This window comes from Watersipora subatra, chromosome 11 (assembly GCF_963576615.1).
Source record: "Watersipora subatra chromosome 11, tzWatSuba1.1, whole genome shotgun sequence".
Taxonomy (NCBI): domain Eukaryota; kingdom Metazoa; phylum Bryozoa; class Gymnolaemata; order Cheilostomatida; family Watersiporidae; genus Watersipora; species Watersipora subatra.
Window position 1 is genome coordinate 3501606 of NC_088718.1, and position 20532 is coordinate 3522137.

At 33.3% G+C, this 20532-nt stretch overlaps 1 protein-coding gene across 1 annotated transcript; it reads right to left on the minus strand.

Moving 5' to 3' along the window:
- Positions 1-1242: 1242 nt before the first annotated feature.
- LOC137408346 (lachesin-like) lies at positions 1243-20194 on the minus strand. The gene is made up of 8 exons (XM_068094843.1): positions 20163-20194; positions 18427-18542; positions 15601-15838; positions 14755-14915; positions 12804-12915; positions 4625-4772; positions 3914-4065; positions 1243-1853 (listed from the first exon to the last, which is right to left on the minus strand). The coding sequence occupies exons 2-8, from the start codon at positions 18466-18468 to the stop codon at positions 1741-1743; spliced, it is 966 nt and encodes a 321-aa protein (XP_067950944.1). The 5' UTR covers positions 18469-18542; positions 20163-20194; the 3' UTR covers positions 1243-1740.
- Between the last annotated feature and the right edge of the window lie 338 nt (positions 20195-20532).

Sequence of the window (20532 nt, forward strand, 5' to 3'; positions counted from 1 at the left end):
CCGTGTATCCGTGTTTCCGTGTATCCGTGTATTCGTGTATCCGTGTATACGTGTATCCGTGTATCCGTGTATCCATGTATCCGTGTATCAACATATCGATTTATCAATATATCGATATATCGATTTATCAATATATCGTTATATCGATTTATCAATATATCGATATATCGATTTATCAATATATCAATGTATCAATGTATCAACGCATCAACACATCAATGCATCAATGCATCAAAGTATGAATGTTTGAATGTAACAATGTATCACTGTATCAATGTATCACTGTATCAATGTATCAATATATCAATGTATCACTGTATCAATGTATCACTGTATCAATGTATCACTGCATCGATGTATCATTGTATCAATGTATCAATGTATCAATGTATCGTGTATCAATGTATCATTGTATCATTGTATCGTGTATTGTGTATCACTGTATCAATGTATCAATGTATCAATGTATCAACGCATCAATGCATCAAAGTATGAATGCATAAATGTTTGAATGTATGAACGTATCAATATATCAATGTATCAATGTATCACTGCATCGATGTATCATTGTATCAATGTATCAATGTATCGTGTATCAATGTATCATTGTATCGTGTATCGTGTATCGTGTATCACTGTATCAATGTATCAATGTATCAATGTATCAATGTATCAACGCATCAATGCATCAAAGTATGAATGCATAAATGTTTGCATGTATGAATGTATCAATGTATCAATGTATCACTGTATCGATGCATCAATGTATCAATGTATGAATGTACCAATGTATCAATGTATCATTGTATCGCGTATCAATGTATCAATGTATCGATGCATCAATGTATGAATGTATGAATGTACCAATGTATCAATGTATCATTGTATCGTGTATCAATGTATCATGTATCAATGTATCAATGTATCAATGTATCAATATATCAATGTACCAATGTATCAATGTATCAGTGTATCAGTGTATCAATGTATCAATGTATCAATGCATCAATGTATCAATGTATCAGTATATCAATGTATCAGTAGTATCAAGAGAGTTGGTGGTCTCACTTCATAAGTCAATCAATTGGTATAACTTTGATGCATTTCTAATATGAGCTATAAGCCAGTATCAACATATTGAATTTTTTAACCACTAAAAACTTTTTAAAAATCAAGGAATTTTTATTAAAACTAGAAACTTAAAAAATACATAAATTCACTACTGCTACAAGTGCTGGAGTGGTAATCAAAACATGCATCAGAAGCAAAACTTAACAGAAACCAAAAAATTAGCTCGAGAAATACACACTACTTTAGCTTGCCTCTAAGTCAGTTTAAATATCTGCAAAAAACATTGTCAATAGCTATATGTAGCAATTCTATGCAGCTATATGTAGCTCAGGTCTCTAAAGCTTCACTTGAATAAACTGAGCAACATAAAAAGTTTCTTTTACAAAGTGAGCAAAGCAAAAAGGCTGGTTCTCAAATGTGCCAACCAGCTCAGTAGACAATTGGGTTAGTCTTCACAATGGGAAAACAACTCCCTTAGTGGCCCTAGCCCATTCATTGTACAATTTGGCTAACCAGTGATATCTTTAAAAGTATTACAAAGAATCTAACATCACAAAACAATCAAGGAGAACTTACATCCAAGTTCAAATTGAACAGATGTACATAGACACGTTGTACAGCAACATTCTGTCAGCCAAGTCTACCCCTATACATTGCCACCCATCCGTTTCAACTAACCAACTGGCACAGGGTGAAAATATACAGAAAGGACAAAAAGCTTGCATGAGATGCTGATGATGCTTGGAGTAGCCTTCCCTCCATTGACTGGGGTGTGTTTGACTCTACAAAAACGAGTCTAGGTGAAACCATGGTGTAAACATTCGTAAGGATGAAATTGACCAATTTTCCTTTGTCATTCCTTATTCTTCTAATAATCAATATATTCTCATGAGGCTGATCAGCTTTATAATAAAAATATTGTAACAGATGCTTGCTGATTTTCTAAATATTGGTTACATAAGAATGAAAATATATTGCATATAAAATATGTATTTTTATATTATTTTATATTGCATATAAAATATTGTTTACATGAGAATGAAAATGCCTGACACATTTGAAACAATTATTAATTTTAATATTATTGAAAAGAGCTATCGACAAGAAAAAATGAACTCTCATACAAAATCATATAATAATAAAAACACTTAACTAAACAAACACAATTATATATAAAATAGCATTTAAAAAGATGTAACATTATATTTATATTTAGTGAATAGTAAGGGACGGATTGGATGTTTTACTGCCAATATATCTACTCATTACAATGTTTGACAAACTCAAATGTAAAAAGATTTGTAATAATTTAAATATGTGTATAAATGGTATTTTATAGTCTGTTCTATTTGTAAATAATGACAAAGATTTTAGTTGAACTATATAAACTGTAGCATATGCATGCAGAGTGTTATCTATATCCAATACATAATCGTATTATTAATAAAGTATTATTAATAATGATGTGATAAGATTTATCTTCCACTAGCCATCAACTCGGACTGTCAAGTTTAAAACAATGAGTTTCAAATATGTTTAACTCTCTAATGAACTTCTCAAAATTCTTTACTATCAAAAAAATATTTTTCGAAGTTTAGTCACTTAAAGCTAGCCAACTGAGTAGCACTACGTTTATGTATCTGATGGAAACTCTTCCCTAAAAACTACAATCATATAAACAACAAAATCAAGTGGTTTTATTGTTGAGAGTCTCTTAGAGAAAATTATGTAGGCAGAAGTTACGACGAGTAATGCCAAAGTCTAGAATTCTAAAATATGGTCCTAGCAGTTTCCTGTTGACAATGAACTAGTGGCATTTGAAACAAAATCTTCACATTTTACTAAAGTGAATGAATAAAATTAAAACTGATTAAAGTCTGTTTAAAAATATTAAATATAATACTATTATCAGACTGCACTTTTAGCTCAAAGGTGTAAAAACTAATTTTCAAGAAATATCTAAAAGTAATGAAACTATTTAGTTTTTATTATATTTTGTTTGATTATCTTATTATTATAACATTTTAAATTATAAAGTTTACTAGGGGGACTTTAAGAAAAACCTCGACAAGAGAGACAGTCAGATTCCAGATAGCATTTCTGCATTGGTCACTGATAATGCAATCAGTCAAGATAAAGCTAGCACAAGCAGAAATCACTGTCTGACCAAGGCCCACAGAAACAGTTAGGCAACAAGTGTGTAAATCACATAAACATATAATATGATATACATACAGTGATGTAATAATACAATTTTAGTTCAAAAGGATAAAATAAAAAATAATAACATAGCATAACACATTATGAAATGCACTATAATAAGTGTCAATATTGTGTAATGTGTAATGATTTTTGTACATGAGGAGACAACTAAAAAAAGTCTCTACAATATCTTTAAAAGTAGTGTACCAGTTTACTCTACATTAAAATACAAATACTGTATCTGAGATGATAGACACTGCATACTTACACAAATAAGCTAATGAAGGAGTCATGACATATACAAGGTGTTGTTTAAACTTTGGCCTTTGAATCCTTTAAACACTGTGAACTTGTCTTGAAGAATTTAAACTTGAACTGCATATAATTGGGGTTGATTGAGTTGAACCACCCTGCCTCATATTTATAGTTTCTTTATTTAACCTTGTTGAGCGATATTAAACTCCATAAATTATAATTTTAAATAGTAACATACTAGTCTATAAGTACCAAATTTAACTTGTTGAACAGTTATGACACTCCTTTCACAACACTTAACTATTACTGTAATATTAAATCTATTACCGTATTATTAAATAGCTAACATTATGTAAAATCAGTAAAAATAGTTGTCTGCTCTCACCTTCTATAGTGATGTTGTAGGAAGCAACTCCATAAAAGTTTTCTGCATGACACGAGTATATGGCAGTGTAATCCGATGCTACTACTCCTTTTATTAAGACTAGCTTGGAAATGACCCTTCCGAGTGCTGCACGCGTGTTACCAGTTATGTACCTACACAAGACAATACATATTCTTTGCTCCACCTAACTATAGGGAGTGAAGTAATCGTCAGAATTCTATATTCTAAGTTACTAGTGAATACACTTCACCATGATTAAACCAAATGAATATGAACGCTTTCTATGGATGAATCATCAGTATGATACTTTTTTTATTATACTTGCACTGTTCAACACGGCCACCAATTAGTGGATAAACCCCCATGTAACTAAACCCAAATAATATGAATGCTGCTCATTTTTTTAATGCTGTCAAAGAAGGAAGTTGGAATCATCGGTGTGACACTTTTTTAATTATACACACAATGTTCAACATGGCTGCCAATTAGTTCAGTCAGCATGTCATTGTCCTAAATCCATGCTGGTTACGTTAATTGGCAACCATGTTGAACACAAAGAATTAAAACTTGCAAAATCCCAACCCATTTTTAAAATTTAAGCTCGAAATTAGTTTCGTGCTTTGAAGGGAACCATAGTCATGTGTGTGCAAGTTATAAAAACTAATATTCAGTGATGTATAAAACATTCCCACTATCAAACAACTAACATACCTTCCATTGTCAGGTGTTATCATCTCTCCATTTCTCGTCCACCAAAAGTTGGTAGCCAAGGGAGATGACTCTATAGTGCATGTGAGTTTAGTCTGGTATCCAACCATTTGGTATATGTGGCTAGTAGTGGGACGAACACTTGGCTTTCCTTAAAAGAATAAATCATCAATGCTGTTATTGCAAAATATTGTTAGAAGTATATTTACAAAGGCTATTAAAAATTACATGCTACTATATTACAGATCTATTGCGAATTGATGTATTTCCCGGCTTTAATTAACGGGTCTTTATATCAATGTGAGGATTAAATTTTATAAAAAACTGCTCATACAATTGCAAGATGTATTCTTTAAAAACTGGTTTTGCTGAAAGGTAACTTTAAAAAGTGTTAGCTGCTATCAGCAGTTATCAGTTTATACTTAATATTAGCCAAATGCGCAACATTGCCCAGGTAATAAAATTATTACCTAATGAATTCAAGTAACTTACCTGGAAAGCTAAATATTTACTAAAATCTTTACTAAAACAATACCTACATGTATGTTTTGGGTCAGCTTAACAATCGTTACATGTAATGGTTAGCAGTACTAGTTAATAATCCCAAGCAAACGCTTTAGACATGAGTATCTTAATCAATGTAATGACTATTAGCATGATGGAATTGGTATATTCCATGTAATTTAATGGTTATGTTTGCCACCTCTGGATCCAGAGGTCCTGAGATCAAATCCGATGCTGTGCAAATTTTTCATTGCTAGGTTTTAATTGCTATAACTGGACACAAGGTTTAACAAAAGATATTTGTATGTAAAGCATGATTATGTTACACATGAGCTGAATCTTGAAAACGGCAGCCGAATTAGCTGCCTTATCACATCATGAAGCGTAAGAAAACACCGTCGGACACTGTTAAGAATGTCTACCAATGTTCTTATAGTTAGTGTAGGTTGTTATGGATACCCTAGCCATTTGAATATAAAGGAGGTCAACCCGGTGAAAAGTTCTCCTGGACTGGAATCCTAGAGGAATTTATAAAATGCTATTAATGTAGGCGAGAGACATAAAACCATACCTCTTAGTTTTATCCTTAATTGAATCTCAATACATAAGCTCTGATTATCTCATCTATTGATAATCTGATTAATGGGGTCAAAGCAGAGAAGAGAAGAAAGCAATAAGAATGATTCAAGCTTTCACCCATTAGATCTGCAACTTCACCTATTTTTATCTTATACAAATATGTATACAACCATTTTACAGGTTTCATGGACTTCAATAAAACAAGTTGCCTACATAAGGTAGAACGATTACATAACCAGTTTTAACTAGGTTCAACATTCATCACTTTTTATCAGTACATATCTTTGTTCTATATCTGACTATGGTTATATCTTTCTCCACCAAGTTTAAACTTTTAATATTGTAAAAACTAAAAAACTATGGATGAAATGTAAAATAGCCTACTTTTATAAACATGTCTTAAAATGTTGTTTGATTACACAAAGAAAATGCAATTATTTTTGCGACAAAAAAAGCAAAAAAGTTGTATATAAAAAAGCTGTATATATAACAAACACAAACATACATTTGAAACCAAATGTTTCGATGTTTTATGTCTGAGCAATAACCGGTTTGCAAAATCTTGGCTGGCCTACTTTGATAATACCATATCTATTCTCTTGGACAGATGCCAGGTGTCACATGTTCAACTATGCACAATTCCTTATACATTGTATTCTTATCTCTCCAGTCATCTCTCATGTGACCACCCTTGCCTGGGCATGGCTCTCGTGGGGGATTGGGAGAGAGAGCCTGGGACACATAGCAAAAAAAGGTAAGATAACTTCGGCAAAACGAGCGACATATGTTACATATGACGCTCAGACTGATACTAATGAAAGCGTGTCGATAGATTCAGATCTCACGATGTATTAGATGTGGCGCGTTTAAAAGTCTATCGTCACGGTAATGTGACTTGATCTAGTGAAAGGCCCTATGTTTTTGATAGACTAGGTAGTTATGCAATACCCCGTTTGATTACAAAACGATAAGAACCATAGGTTACTATTTTCTTGCGTTTTCACGTTTGCGGTTTCATTTCATTTACTGATAAAAAATGGAGCGATTCAAAAATCGTCTATCAAAGCTAGGCATAGTCATGCTGAGACATACCTGCCAACTCTCACGCATTGGGCGTGAGACTCATGCAATCACCCCAAATAAAAAATGAAAATGCGTGAGAAATGCGTGAGATTTTTGCACCAATTTCCACAACTTTATATATACTATCATTGATACATCAACTGCCCCAAAACCAAATCTCACGCATTGCCCCACTTTTGGGTTGGCAGGTCTGCGCTGAGACCAAAACAGTCTCAAGCTTTACAACATATTATTGTAGGTTTTGACTAATTTATAGTTCTTCCTACTGGCTTTGGAAAGAGTATTTGCTTTCAGATGGCACCGTTTTGCAGTGGTAGGCCCGAGTTGTTCACAATAACTATCGCAAGTAATAGCAATACTCGCGAGTAAAATAAAACTGAGATTACTTTTTACTAGATAAACTTTTCTTTACTAGCAGCGTGTGATTCATTTTTGTTGTTCTATTGCTATTCATTTGTATTGTTATTGTGAAAATATTTCATTCAATAGATTTATTTTTTGATTATAATTGAATCAAAACCTAATTAATTAAACATTTGAAATAATATAACTCCCGTGATTGATTTATTATGCAACCGACATTTCATACTTACCAACCAGCGTTTGTTTGCTACCAATTCAGATTAAAAATAATACATAAGACTCGCGAAGATCATAAAAAAGACCGTCACATGATACTCCTTCGGAAATAACGATTGTGATATTAGCGACTGCAGAAGTCGACTTTTAGAGTTGTCTTCCCCGCGTGTTGCTATGTGTCCCAGGCTCTCTCTCCCAATTCCCCACGAGAGCCATGCCCAGGGTATGACCACCCAATGTTCAACACCGAACAATGTATTTGTTAGGAGTCTCGAACTTGCAAGATCAAAATAAAAAATAAAATTGTGTTTGCCTTCCAACAAATGTGCAATTGCTGAGCACACCCAACATAACACCAAATATTTACAGCAGTACCTCGGTATCTACTGGCAACTGTGGACTCTTCTAAAACTGAACCATGGAGAGAGGTGACTTCATACAAACTAAACACTAAGATTTTATTAAAAGATAGGTTTACTTCCAGTGAGTGTTTCTAGTACCTGAGCAGAAAGTTTGTCACAATCGTTGAGCTAAACAAAAGATAGATGAGTTTTTTCCTTTGGTGGAATTCTAAATTATATTTCTAAAATTATCCCAGCTCTATGTATGCACCGAGTTCTTTCATGTGACCAGAATTTTTGAGATTTGGTTAACCTCCAGCAAAATCAATTTGGTGGAGAGCCAGGAACACCAATACATTCTCTTTATTACCGTCATTATTATTATTATTACTGTAAATAGAGTTTTTCTTCACAATTGTGTGGTGGGTAGGTAACTGGTTTTAGTCCAAGTTGAGTCCGGGCCTTAACAAAAGGCCACAGAATCTAATATTATTATTATTTATTACTATTATTATTATTATTATTTTTACTACTATTATTATTGTAAAAGTTTTTCTTCACAGTCGTGTGGTGGTAGGTGACTGGTTTTAGTCCGTGATGAGTCCGAGTCTTAACAAAAGGCTAAACGATCCAACATCTTCCTCAATTCCACTAAGAGAGGACCTTCCTAAATATGTGAGCTGTTACTAATTATTATGTGAGCTGTTCCATTATTATTATTATTGTTGTTGGTGTAAAGGTTTTTCTTCACAGTCGTGTGGTGGTAGGTGACTGGTTTTAGTCCGTGTTGAATCCGTGTCTTAACAAAAGGCCAACATCTTCTTTAATTCCACTAAGAGAGGACCTTCCTCAAAGTGTGAGCTGTTCCTAAGATGGCTGTTTTCTGTATAGTCTCAAAAGACATGTTCACTCCCACCTCCGCCAAGTATGCTATATGCCTCATTGATATTGTTTCGAGTGCACCAATTACTATTGGTATCACTTCGGTCTTCACCTTCCACAGTCTGTTTATCTCGAACCCAAGCTCTTTGTATTTAGCAATCTTCTCATCTTCCTTCTGTACTACCCTTGTGTCTCCAGGTATTGCTATGTCTATGACCTGACACTGTTTGATTTCTTTGTTTATTAGTATCAGATCTGGTCTTCTAGCTTCGATAACCTTGTCTGTCTGCACGTTGAAGTCCCATAGCAGCTTCACTTTCTCGTTCTCCAATACAGCTTTTGCACGGTGGTCGTACCATTTTTCTGTGTGGGGCAACTCATGTTTCTTGCATATGCTCCAGTGCACTGCACTGGCCACTTTGTCATGCCGCCCTTTATATTCTGTCTGTGCGATCTTACTGCATTCGCTGACTATGTGGGACACCGTTTCATCTTTCTGCTTGCACAATTTGCATTTTGGATCGTTTGTTGACTTTTCTATCTTGGCCTTCCTATAGTTGGTTCTTAATGCTTGATCCTGGGCAGCAATGATGAGGCTTTCAGTCTCTCGTTTGAGACATCCCCTCTTCATCCATTGCCATGTCTCCTTTGCTGCTTGATCCTCTGTCTGCCTTAGATGTTGTCCGTTCATTGGCAACTGTTCCATGCCAGTTTTGCTTTCGTTCAGTTTTCCGATGGTTTCTATACTCTTGTCTTCCATCTTCACTGTTGGTATTTATGATCTTACCCGCTGTTCTTATAAATTCGACTGGGCTGCCTTCTGTGTACTTTTTCAGACTGTGACTTTCGTAATTTACAGTTTCCTCAACCCTCATTAATCCTCTTCCTCCTTGGTCTCTTTCAACATATACTCTATCTACATCAGATCTTGGATGAAGACCTTTATGCATTGTCATCAGTTTCCGTGTTCTTTTGTCCAGTTGCTGTAACTCAGCCTTCGTCCACTGAATAATCCCTGCTTCGTATCTGTACAGGGACACAGCCTATGTATTGATAGCGGTAATGATATTTCCAGCAGTCAGCTTTGATTTCAGCACTTTCATGAGCCTGTGAATGTATTCCTTTTTATCTTTATTATTCCATTTTTCTATTTATTCCATTTATTATTAATTATTCCATTATTATTATTATTGTTATCACCACACATGAAACTACAGAAATTATTATTTTAAATCAATCTTTTCTTTCCAGCTATTGTGGATTAATGGTATCAAGTACAATGCTACGCATTTCTTAAAAATGAAGATGTATTGCTTAAAAAGAGTTATTATTGTTCAAGCTGTATCTGACAACAGTGTTATGAAACCATCTTCAAAGAAAGGCTGACCGCGGAAAATATTGAGAATTTTTAAAAAGATTAGTAATCAGACAACATCGTAACATAGTAATCAGATCAGGGTAATAAATTACTAGGGGTATTATTGTATATTTGTCAATGTCATTTTTGGTGGTCGTTCAACATCGATTCTATTTTTACACTTTGTAAGGTTAATTTCATTTTTATATCACTGTAGCTTATTGTATAATTTATCATGAAACTGTTTCTATGGTTACGCAGTCGGAGTGAAGAAAAGTCTCAGCTGACTTGAATGAGATTATCTGTTATTAAATTTGCTATCTGATTTGGTCAGATTAAATAGCGCTGTCGAGTGGGTCACACATGACTCAAACATGTACTATACGGTTTAATGAGTCCTATCCCCAACAGAAAAACAACTACTGCAAAGCAGCTTTGAAGCAGTGGCCTAAGGATCCCACTCTACCTTCACATTCCCCCCCCACTATTACAAATGAGCTACTGCACACCTCAGCTTTTACCTTTAAAAATTTACTTGATTTGTAAAAAAACTATATGCTTGTCGACTGAGTCCAATTCGCAGTAGAAAAAAACAGTCCTGCAAACCAGATTTGAACCGGTGACCTAAAGATTCCTTCATCCCACTACAGTCCTCCATTCTACCAACTGAGCTATTGCAGGCCACAATTTTGACCCTTGAAAATTTACTTGATTTGTTATAATACTTCTATACACTAAACGAAAATAAAATTTAATTAATTTGTAAAAAAGATTTTAACCAAACTAGTTCTACTCCATATAAAACTTCATAGACTTCAGCTCTTAAATAAACTAAACAACCACTTGCCACAAGTTATATTTACTCAGGAATAAATAGATTTAAATTCTTTTCAGTCAAATAAAATATTTTAGACATTAGGAAAGCTAGAGAGATGAGAATTGAGCAAATAAAAAATTTTTTAGTTTATACTTTCAAATTTGTTATGTACCATACTTGCTATGCAGCAAATTCTTTCTCACTTTGCTCAGGGAAGTGAATTATTTTCAATGTAATGCATCTCATAGCATTCAGTTGATGAAATGATTCTTTGCTTTAAATGACCAGTTGGCAAGACACCATCATAACCTCATTTCACTTGGAGGTCAGAAAATGAAAATTATATACTTAAGTTAACATGAAAACTGATTTAGATTAAAATTGATTTTAATCCTGGTCATGTAGCCTAAGTTCTTATGGTTATGTTTGTGACTAGCCCATTAGTACCAGTATATTTATTCAGTTCATTGTTTAATCATAGCCTAATTTCCTAAAGCCCTAAAGCTATGTTTGTCTAAACTGGCTTAATAGCGTGACCAGCCCCAGCTGTATCAGAAAATCGATTCACTCATGCACACTTCATTGTTGAATTATGTTTAAAACTAATTTGATGAACTGATTTTGGCTAATTGCGAGTTCAACAATTTTCCCTAAAAAATCATTAAATTTTTAAAGCTTGCATAAAAGATTAAATCTCATCACCAAGTAAGTTCAAAGTTTACTGTATTAAAATTTACAGCAAAAACTATATTATTAATAAATAGATATCAATATTAATATTATTATTATTAATAAATGAAATATTAATCTTTTTCTTTATTATCTTTACTATAATAAGAGTCGTTACTGTCTGAAGCCGCACAAACATATTAGGAAAAAGATTGCTTTCAACAGGATTTGAAATCTTGATTTTCAACTTGGTAGACCAACCCTGTATCCCCTGCACTGAGATGAAGAACAATTGCACAGACACTTATTCTCTGTGTTTTATCAACACACCTGACAATCTCTCATGGCACTCTAAACTACCAGGGAACTATTACTTATAATATAGCAAATACTACAACCAGCTGTAATAAATCTGCCCTGTTTGTTTTGCCAAAAAATAATGCTATGATTTTGGTTTTACATTCTCAAACTGAGCAGGCGTGTTTAATTAAATAATAAACTTATGCATAATACAAAACACAGATGTGTCATCAAACTAAAACTTTCGCAAAAATTTTTTCAAGTTCTTGTACCATAACAAAAGTTCAATTATAAAATGCGTTTTGTTGTTTTCTTAAATAATTTTTCCTTGAAAGAGTGATTTCATTACAGCTATCAATCATTGCAAGTACCAGCAGTAACGCTGATGAAAGAGATTTGATGAGCTGATGTAACCTCAGCTCGTGATTTTAATTTGCAAAAGGAATTGTTATATTTAACTGTTTATATTTATAATATATTGCTTTGATTCTGACCAACATAATCATAACAACTCATGCTTCAATGGTTGATCCTGCATGGCAATACTCACCACATGTAAACACATAAATTATAAAAACTTGAAAGATGTTTTTGTATGACAATTATGCTTTCACATTTGCATCCTTTAACACTTTGAAGCCTAGTCTTGTATATACAAACAAACCCTCTGACCTTAAACCGTATTACCAACTTTCCAGATACTTCTCATATACTTTGCATAGACTTCTCAGATTGTAATTGCTTCATTTTAATTTATAATTAATTTTGTCACCATAGAAAATTGACATCAATGACAAATTATACAGATAGTCTAACATATGCTACACAGATAAAATTTAAAACAAAAATAGTTATATACATTGTTATGTATATAACATTGGTAATGTTGTATACATTGACATATGCCTAGTGTTAAACATAGAGAACATTTTCGCTCTGTTCATACGGGAATGAGAAGAGAGATACAATAATAATGGGTGATTCTAGTGTTTGTATTGAGTTGAAATTGCTTTGATAGATTTGTTAAGGTAAATAAAGGTTTTCAAAGTTTCAAAATTTGTAAAAACTTACCTAAGCAGTCAACAGAGATTGTTCGGATAGTTTTTCCATACGCGTTCGATGCAGTGCAAACATACAGACCTTTTGCATCTTGATCACAACTCGCTATCGTGAGGCTTTTATTCTGTAAAATATAATATAAATCACCCTACTAATATAATATAATTTCAGCCGCTCGATTACATCTCAGATCATTTATAGCAGTCTGGGAAATCAATCAACAACAAACTCTGACTTCAATTTACAATTAGAAACTCTCTTTACAACCTGCAAAAATTTAGACAGTTGTTATAAATACGTTAGATGGCTGGTGACGCTACGTTTGTAGAAATCTGCTTTTGTCAAGCTAAATGTTAAATAGGAGGAAATTTGACATTGTGGTTACCATCATGAGAATTGAGAGAAACCAAATAAATGCTAATTTAGTCTTTTTTCCAAAAACAAGACGGCCATTTATCGCGCCAAAAAATATTTAATTATAGAGGACAACCCCATGTACGTATTACTAAATAAACATGAATCAGAGAGAGTACGCAGTCTATAATATGCAATCAGACAGAGTTTGCTAAAATTGGTAATCAAATAATTCCCATAAATTTATGACCATATAATAATGGACTTGCTGAAGAATTAATCAAAGCTCTTATTGTTAGTGTTTTATGTTAAAAAGATAATTTTATTGTGGTAATCTATCTATATCTAACCATTTGTTGGTCTGTTATTCGTATGTCCAGCTATGACAATAAAGTTATAGAAACGAAATAACTGCTTCTTACTGATATTGAACTTCAAAACACCGGTTTTTTAAACAAGCACCCGTACCACTATGCCACACGGTCACCTTCCCATACTATGGAATAATTGTTGACATACTTATTACATCTGGCAGTCTTTAATGGCGATTGGTTAAAATACTAAGGCTTCAGCTAGCGCACTTGAATTATTAGAAAAAAACATATGTGCCCAGACTTCCCCAAAATGTTATAAATATATGTATATATAGCATAAACCTAAGTAAACTTATAGCACACACAAAAATAGACAGACACCTTCATTTGAAAATTAGAATGGTAAATTTTGTATATGTATTAAAAATAAATTTTCTTTGCAAAAACTTTTTATCGCCTGAGTCACACTGAGCATTCAGAGCTAGTCAACTAATAAGGGCTCAACAGGAAGTGTATGCGGTGTCATTTTACCATGAACAGCGGCAAGTTTCACTTTTGAACACCTTAAACGGCAGTATTTTTATTCTGTAATTTTCTGTATCATACACTATATTAATAAAGCACACTTTGTCATTGCTTGTGTCTGTGTCTGTGTGGGCGTGTGTCAGTATGTCCAAATGCTATGCATTTCCACATTTTTTGGCTGATTTCATACAAACTTCATATGCATATGCAGAGTGCCTTTCACCAGTTTGTTAAAATATTTGGTTTCAAAACTCCGTCTGGATTTTTTTAAACTCTGCTTTTACTGCGGCCAATCAAAAGAAGACAATTCTTTACATTTAATAAATGTAATGCTTGTTAATAAATAAATGAACAGAAATACCACAAAAAGAGCTTTTCGGTCTCAAATGACTACTTGATAAAAATGGCTGTTCTAATTTAACCTTTTTCCAAGCTCTTAGGCTTTGCGTATTTCTCTTAGGTACACGACATGCTTTATACTAATATGGTTGACTATAGGTAAAGCTTGGTACTTGATACAAAAGCTGATGATGACATGGCAAAACTTTTCGTGTTTAGAATTTTCTTCCAACAAAAATTGTTTTTCAAGTCTTGTTGGCTCTCAAGTGTCAAAGACGGTTCTGTTCAGTGCTGCCGAGAGGATGTCTGTGCATATCGGGCTGAAGTAATAATTAGTATATGATATATTCAGTATTGTTTATTATACTATTTTAGTCAATAAAATAATAATATGTCTTTTATTAAAGAAAAAAGTATACAAAAATACTTACTAGCTTATGATATCCAACGTCTGGAATAACTCTAGCCCCGGCTCTTTGCCACATGACGAGTGGCTCTGGTGTACCCGATGCTAAACAATCCAGTGTAACAGCATCGCCCTCACGAGCCACTAGGTCTGAAGTGGTTTCCATGTTGTCTATCACTGGCTTTTCTATGAAAAAGTAGGAAATGAATTCCAATAATTCTTAGAGATGAAATTATTTAAATACTTTCCATTTTTAAGCATCTAAACAAGCCAATTACAACAACAATAAACTAATGTTGCTATTTACATGCAGCGGAACAAAGCAATTACTCAAACCACAATGGCTCTTAAATTTTTAACTTTTCATCGCTTGATCGTTTGACTTTAATTTATTTAGGAGAACAAAATTTCAGTTTGCTAAGCTTCGGTTTTCTCAGTTATAAAGAAAACAACAAATATGGAATTTTTCACCAAAGAGGTCATTTTTCGGAATAAGGCAGCATTTTTCATTTTTGGTTTCAAGCAAAAAGTATTATATTTGCGGTTGAGGCTGACTTCAAACTCATTTTTTATTATAGTATACCAGTTTAGGTGTTTTTTTAGAAAGCGATTACAGATTCCTTTGTATTTAGTTACTTTATATAAGAAATATTGCTTTGAGATACAAGAGAATTGACATACGAGCTCAGTTCTGGGACGCATCAAGCTTGTACGCCGAAGCACGATTGTAACATAAAAATTAATAAAGTCCTAGGAAAGTATAAAAGAACTCTTGGCATGCCATGTTAAATAGGTATTCTAAGAAAGAGAAGACAGCTTACATAATACAAATTATAGACTGAGTATTCCAAAAGAAAAGGGGATAACTCACGATATACCAACACATGAATGTAGTCTTCCGTCCGGGCATATATCCGTGTTCTAATTGAACAGAAATAGGTGCCGGCTTGGTTGGGCTGGATGTCATATATATACAATATATACATCTCAGCACCCTCCTGACGCATCCCATAATCTCTTGCATACTTAACCTTGTCACGGGAAGAAATACCTGAATAGGCTGTGCACCTACCAACTGAGTTGAAGCGTTTGCACCGTTCCCACTTGACCTAGAAAACCGAAGTCTGAAAAACTATAAAACAATTTAGCTATAATCAGTCTAACGTTTTGAAACTGTTTAAGTAATTTATACAAATTACTGCAGGTTTGTAAATTCTAAATTTAAAAAATCTTAAACAGTAGTAGGAGACAACTTACATAATACGTATTTAGTCTGAGTATTCTAAAAGAAAAGGAGATAACTCACAATATACCACTACATAAATGTAGTCTTGTTTCCGGGCATATAACTGTGCCAAAATCAAAATATGAGCCATATTTTGATTAAAATAACACAATTTGCTAAGTTTCTTTCTTTTTAACAGAATAATTTAAAATTTTGTTTTTTTTTGAATAAAATGACATTTACGTGTTTGGTAGACTGCATCATCTGCTGGTACTTAAACCTAAAAGAACAGATGTCTGCTGTAACCCTTTAGTTGGCCTTAATTTAGCCGTCTCGTTCTTTCAATAAATGATCTAGTTCAACTAACTTTTAAATCAAATTTTAGATTAAAGATTACTACATGTGTCTACATGTCTTTGCCTATGTCAACTATTTTCTACGTATATACCTATAAAACTATGAACATGTAAACTTGCTTAATACTGTCTCACTGAAGAAAAAATAGACGTAGTAATTAAAGTGCTTCAAAAAAGATTGCTCAGCGGTGGACTAGAACTCATGACATTCTGCTTAGTAAACCAAAACTTTATTATCTGCACTACTCAACCACCCTAACATGTCATGAAAATAATCTGTACTATAATAAGAGAGTAAAGGCCAGAGTTATAAGAAAATACTTCCAGAGCTTCATGTGCTATCTACGACTCATAATTTTAATGTGAAAAAGCAGACAACTTCAAACAATGCTAGGCTAGATTGGCAAATTTAGAACTTTCGTTTTCCATATAAATGCGCCAACATCTATCCTATTAGAAACACAAAAATGCATTAAAGATAATTAAGATAACTGTCTTAATAAATAAATGCCTTCAAAAATAATGTAGCAATTTGTGTTGAAAATCTATACCCGGTTGCTGCGGGCTATCTGGTTGGAAATAAGGAAATCCCAGCAATTCCGAGTCTTCTGCTAGTTCATTCAAAAGATGATTGTCTAGTATCTGTGCATAAGTCTGTTTTAGAGAAGCCAAAAGGGTCAGCAATTGACGATGCTAGGCTATTTGTTAAAGACAGTGATCTACACTACAGCTGATGGTAAACAGTATAATGTACAACCTAATTGAAATAATTTAGAAAAATATGAGCAACTGATATTTTAACATCACTATAAGTCAGTGCAGTGTGCCGTAAGAGATTGTCAGGTGGACTGATAAAGCACAGAGATTAAACACCTGCACTATTAGTTTAACAAACGGTTGATTGTTTCAGGTGCTAGTGTTGGTCTACTATTCTGAATGTAGTGGGATCGAATCCCGCTGCATTCAGATTAGCTGTAGATTGACATTAGAACTCTTTGTTGAAAAACTAAAATTTCTATTAATAACATTGCCACTCATTGTAAATTTAGTCAATAGCCGTAAAATATACAAAAATTTACAAATCTCTTCTTAGATGTTGCTCCTTATTGGATGACAAAATAATCGCAGCTGTTTGATTTAGTCAGACAATTAGTTAACTGTATGAAGCAACAAGTATGATGAAATGGTACCTCAAAGAACTGAGTGAGTCAACCCCAGGCATGAGTGTGACTACCTTTATTGGTGTGACTACCTTTATTGACTAAGTGAGTCAAACTGAAGCATGAGTATGACAGCTTTTATTTATCTGTTGAGTCCTAATAAACTGTGATAACACAAAAGAATAAAAGTCTTTCAGCTTGGTTCACATTAGTTACTGTTTACATGCAAAACTGCCAGGAAACTGACAGAGAAGCTATGTGAACTTTAGGGTACAAGACAGGAATGTAAGACAGAGTAAAACTTTTTTGCCAAACCTTAACCAATAAGAACAATGCATTAGCAAGTACGCCTAGTGTAATCAATGTGGAAGACTATCATTTATATCAAAAGCTGAATATAGCATATCCTCACGTATTTCTTTTCCATAGAAAACTGGTAACAATAAAACTACCCTACTGATAGAACTAAACTATTAGTATAGTTACGCTAATAATAGAGTTACATCAATAATAGAGATACACTGATAGTAGAGTTATACTATGATTAGAACTACACCATCCATAGAGTTACACTATAAGTAGAGTTACACTAGAATTAGAATTACACTATCAATAGGGTTACACCATTAGTAGAGCTACACTATCAATAGAGTTACACTATGATTAGAATTACACTATCAATAGAGTTACACCCTTAGAAGAGCTATACTATTAATATAGTTACACCATTAGTAGAGCTACGCTATATGTAGAGCTACACCATAAGTAAAACCACACTATCAATAGAGTTACACCATTAGTAGAGCTACACTATAAGTAAAACCACACTATCAATAGAGTTACACCATTAGTAGAGCTACATTGTTAACAAAGTTACATTATTCATAGTTCAAATAAAAGCATATTATTGTCTTGTTCTTCTAGGTTTATTGGATTTATGACAAAAACACTCATACCTTGAGCTTCCTGGGAACATTCTCTACTTCACACTCAAGCATCACAGAGTCTCCAGCTTCTGCTGTGATAGTCCTTCCAGAACTTTTTACAATGGGCCAAGGATCCAACCCTGTTACTGCAGACATAAAACCATATACTCCGCAACTCTATGTTGACAGACTATGATTTTGGAAAAAAACTTTTAAAACTTATCTAAGTTTTTTATAAGTGTCTCCGAGGCAACAAAACAAGGTCAAAAAGTAAGGCTAACATAAATAGAGATTACATTACAAAAAATACAACCAAATAATTGAACGATTTACATATTTGTCTCTTCTTGAGTACATTTATTCTTGGCATAAGGTGACAACTTTCACGCCAAAACAATCTAGATCATTTAATCTGCGCAAAATGGGTTAAAGAATAACTTGCACAATAATTTAGTACATTTTATTAGCGAGTATTGGTATTTCTCTATCCTTTGTAATTATTGTTGTTGTTTGAAGTGATCTGACTGTCAGGGTGTTTCATGATTAAAATCGACAAAATTTGATGCGGTTAAAACAGATCAAGTGAAAACACCAATTATGATGTCTATAGTTGCTAAGAGACTGACAGAATAAAGGCGAGTAATGCTGCCACTTGAACACAATAGCTGATATCTTCTATACTAACAATAACAAATAGTGATGTCATTTCACACATATTTTTTTTTCGAGCGTTTCAACTGCGATCATGTTTTGTCGATTTTAATCTTAAAATAACTTGGCAGTCAGATCACCTCAATTATCAAAAACAAACAGAAATGATAGAAAATAGCGAAACCTTCTGATAAAATCTATTAAAATTTTGTACAAGTTTATATTTAAGGATGGATTTCTAGAAAGACAACTGATGATAACATGAATGGCATCTGAACCTAAAATTGCTATTTGCACCAAGTTACTAATATAGATTAAACTACTATTAACACACCAAATAAGAATCTGCTGAAATCCAAAACTCAGATCACCAAAATCTTACAGATAGCATAAAGTTTGAATCTAAAAAAACTTCATGCTTTTTATCATATTTTAAGACCATAGACTGATGTCCACTTTTATTGACAAACAAAGTAGTAATAGAAAAATTATTTTGTTAAATACGTAAGAGTTGACTTTCAAATTTAAAAAGAAATATTTGAAAAATTGAATGCAACCAGAAATATTTACAAGATCGCACACAATCTCATACTCCTTGCAGAACTGCAGAAATAGTAAACCTCTGACAGGAATGATGATGTCACTTCTCATGAAATGTAAAGCTTGCAATGTGAATAGTTACTTAGAAGTTGCTTCTCTCTAGACCTGTCTCACCCCTAGACACGAGACACTGTGAATATATGGGTAAGACAACTATTCACGTCTCCATTCTAGTCACAAAACTTAAATTTCATCTTAAATAGAGTTTCTATAGTTTATTAATCTTAACTTGATTTATTTTACTAATACATGTATTAATTCAATATTAGTTTAGACAGAGAACTGCATTGCATTGATGTCTGTATATATTTAGTGTTTGAATTGTTAAAATCAGCTTAGACATCTATCGACTTTCACTATCATTCCAGAGTTGACAAACATGAGAGATCTATTAACCCCAGTTCAGTGCTGGTAACATTAGTGGTTTGATTATGTTTTAGGATCTACCACTTTTTTGACAACCTGCCAACGTTATACGACTGAATTAAACTGCATGTTTAAAGCGATAAACTTACCAAAGCAATTCCAAAATGCTGCCACCAATGAGAAAGATACAAATAACTGCCATCTGAGACCCATCCTGTAGTTATTGCTCTTTTCCTTCAGTAAATGTGTCCGTGTTGCGGGCAGTCCATTTATATATCAGCAGAATTAAACATTAATCATAGTTATTAACATCTGCGCTCGCGTGACGGCTCGCTTTCTAAATGACACGATAAGATCTTCTGGTATCGTATGATGATAATCATGGCAAGAAAATAATAATCTAGCTTAAACTAGAGAAAATGTATAATATTAGAGTTCACTAAAGAGAAATAGGCCTTTTTTTCAGTCGTAGCATTAATTAGAAAGGCTTGCTACATCGAGGAGTGTCATCGCACTTAC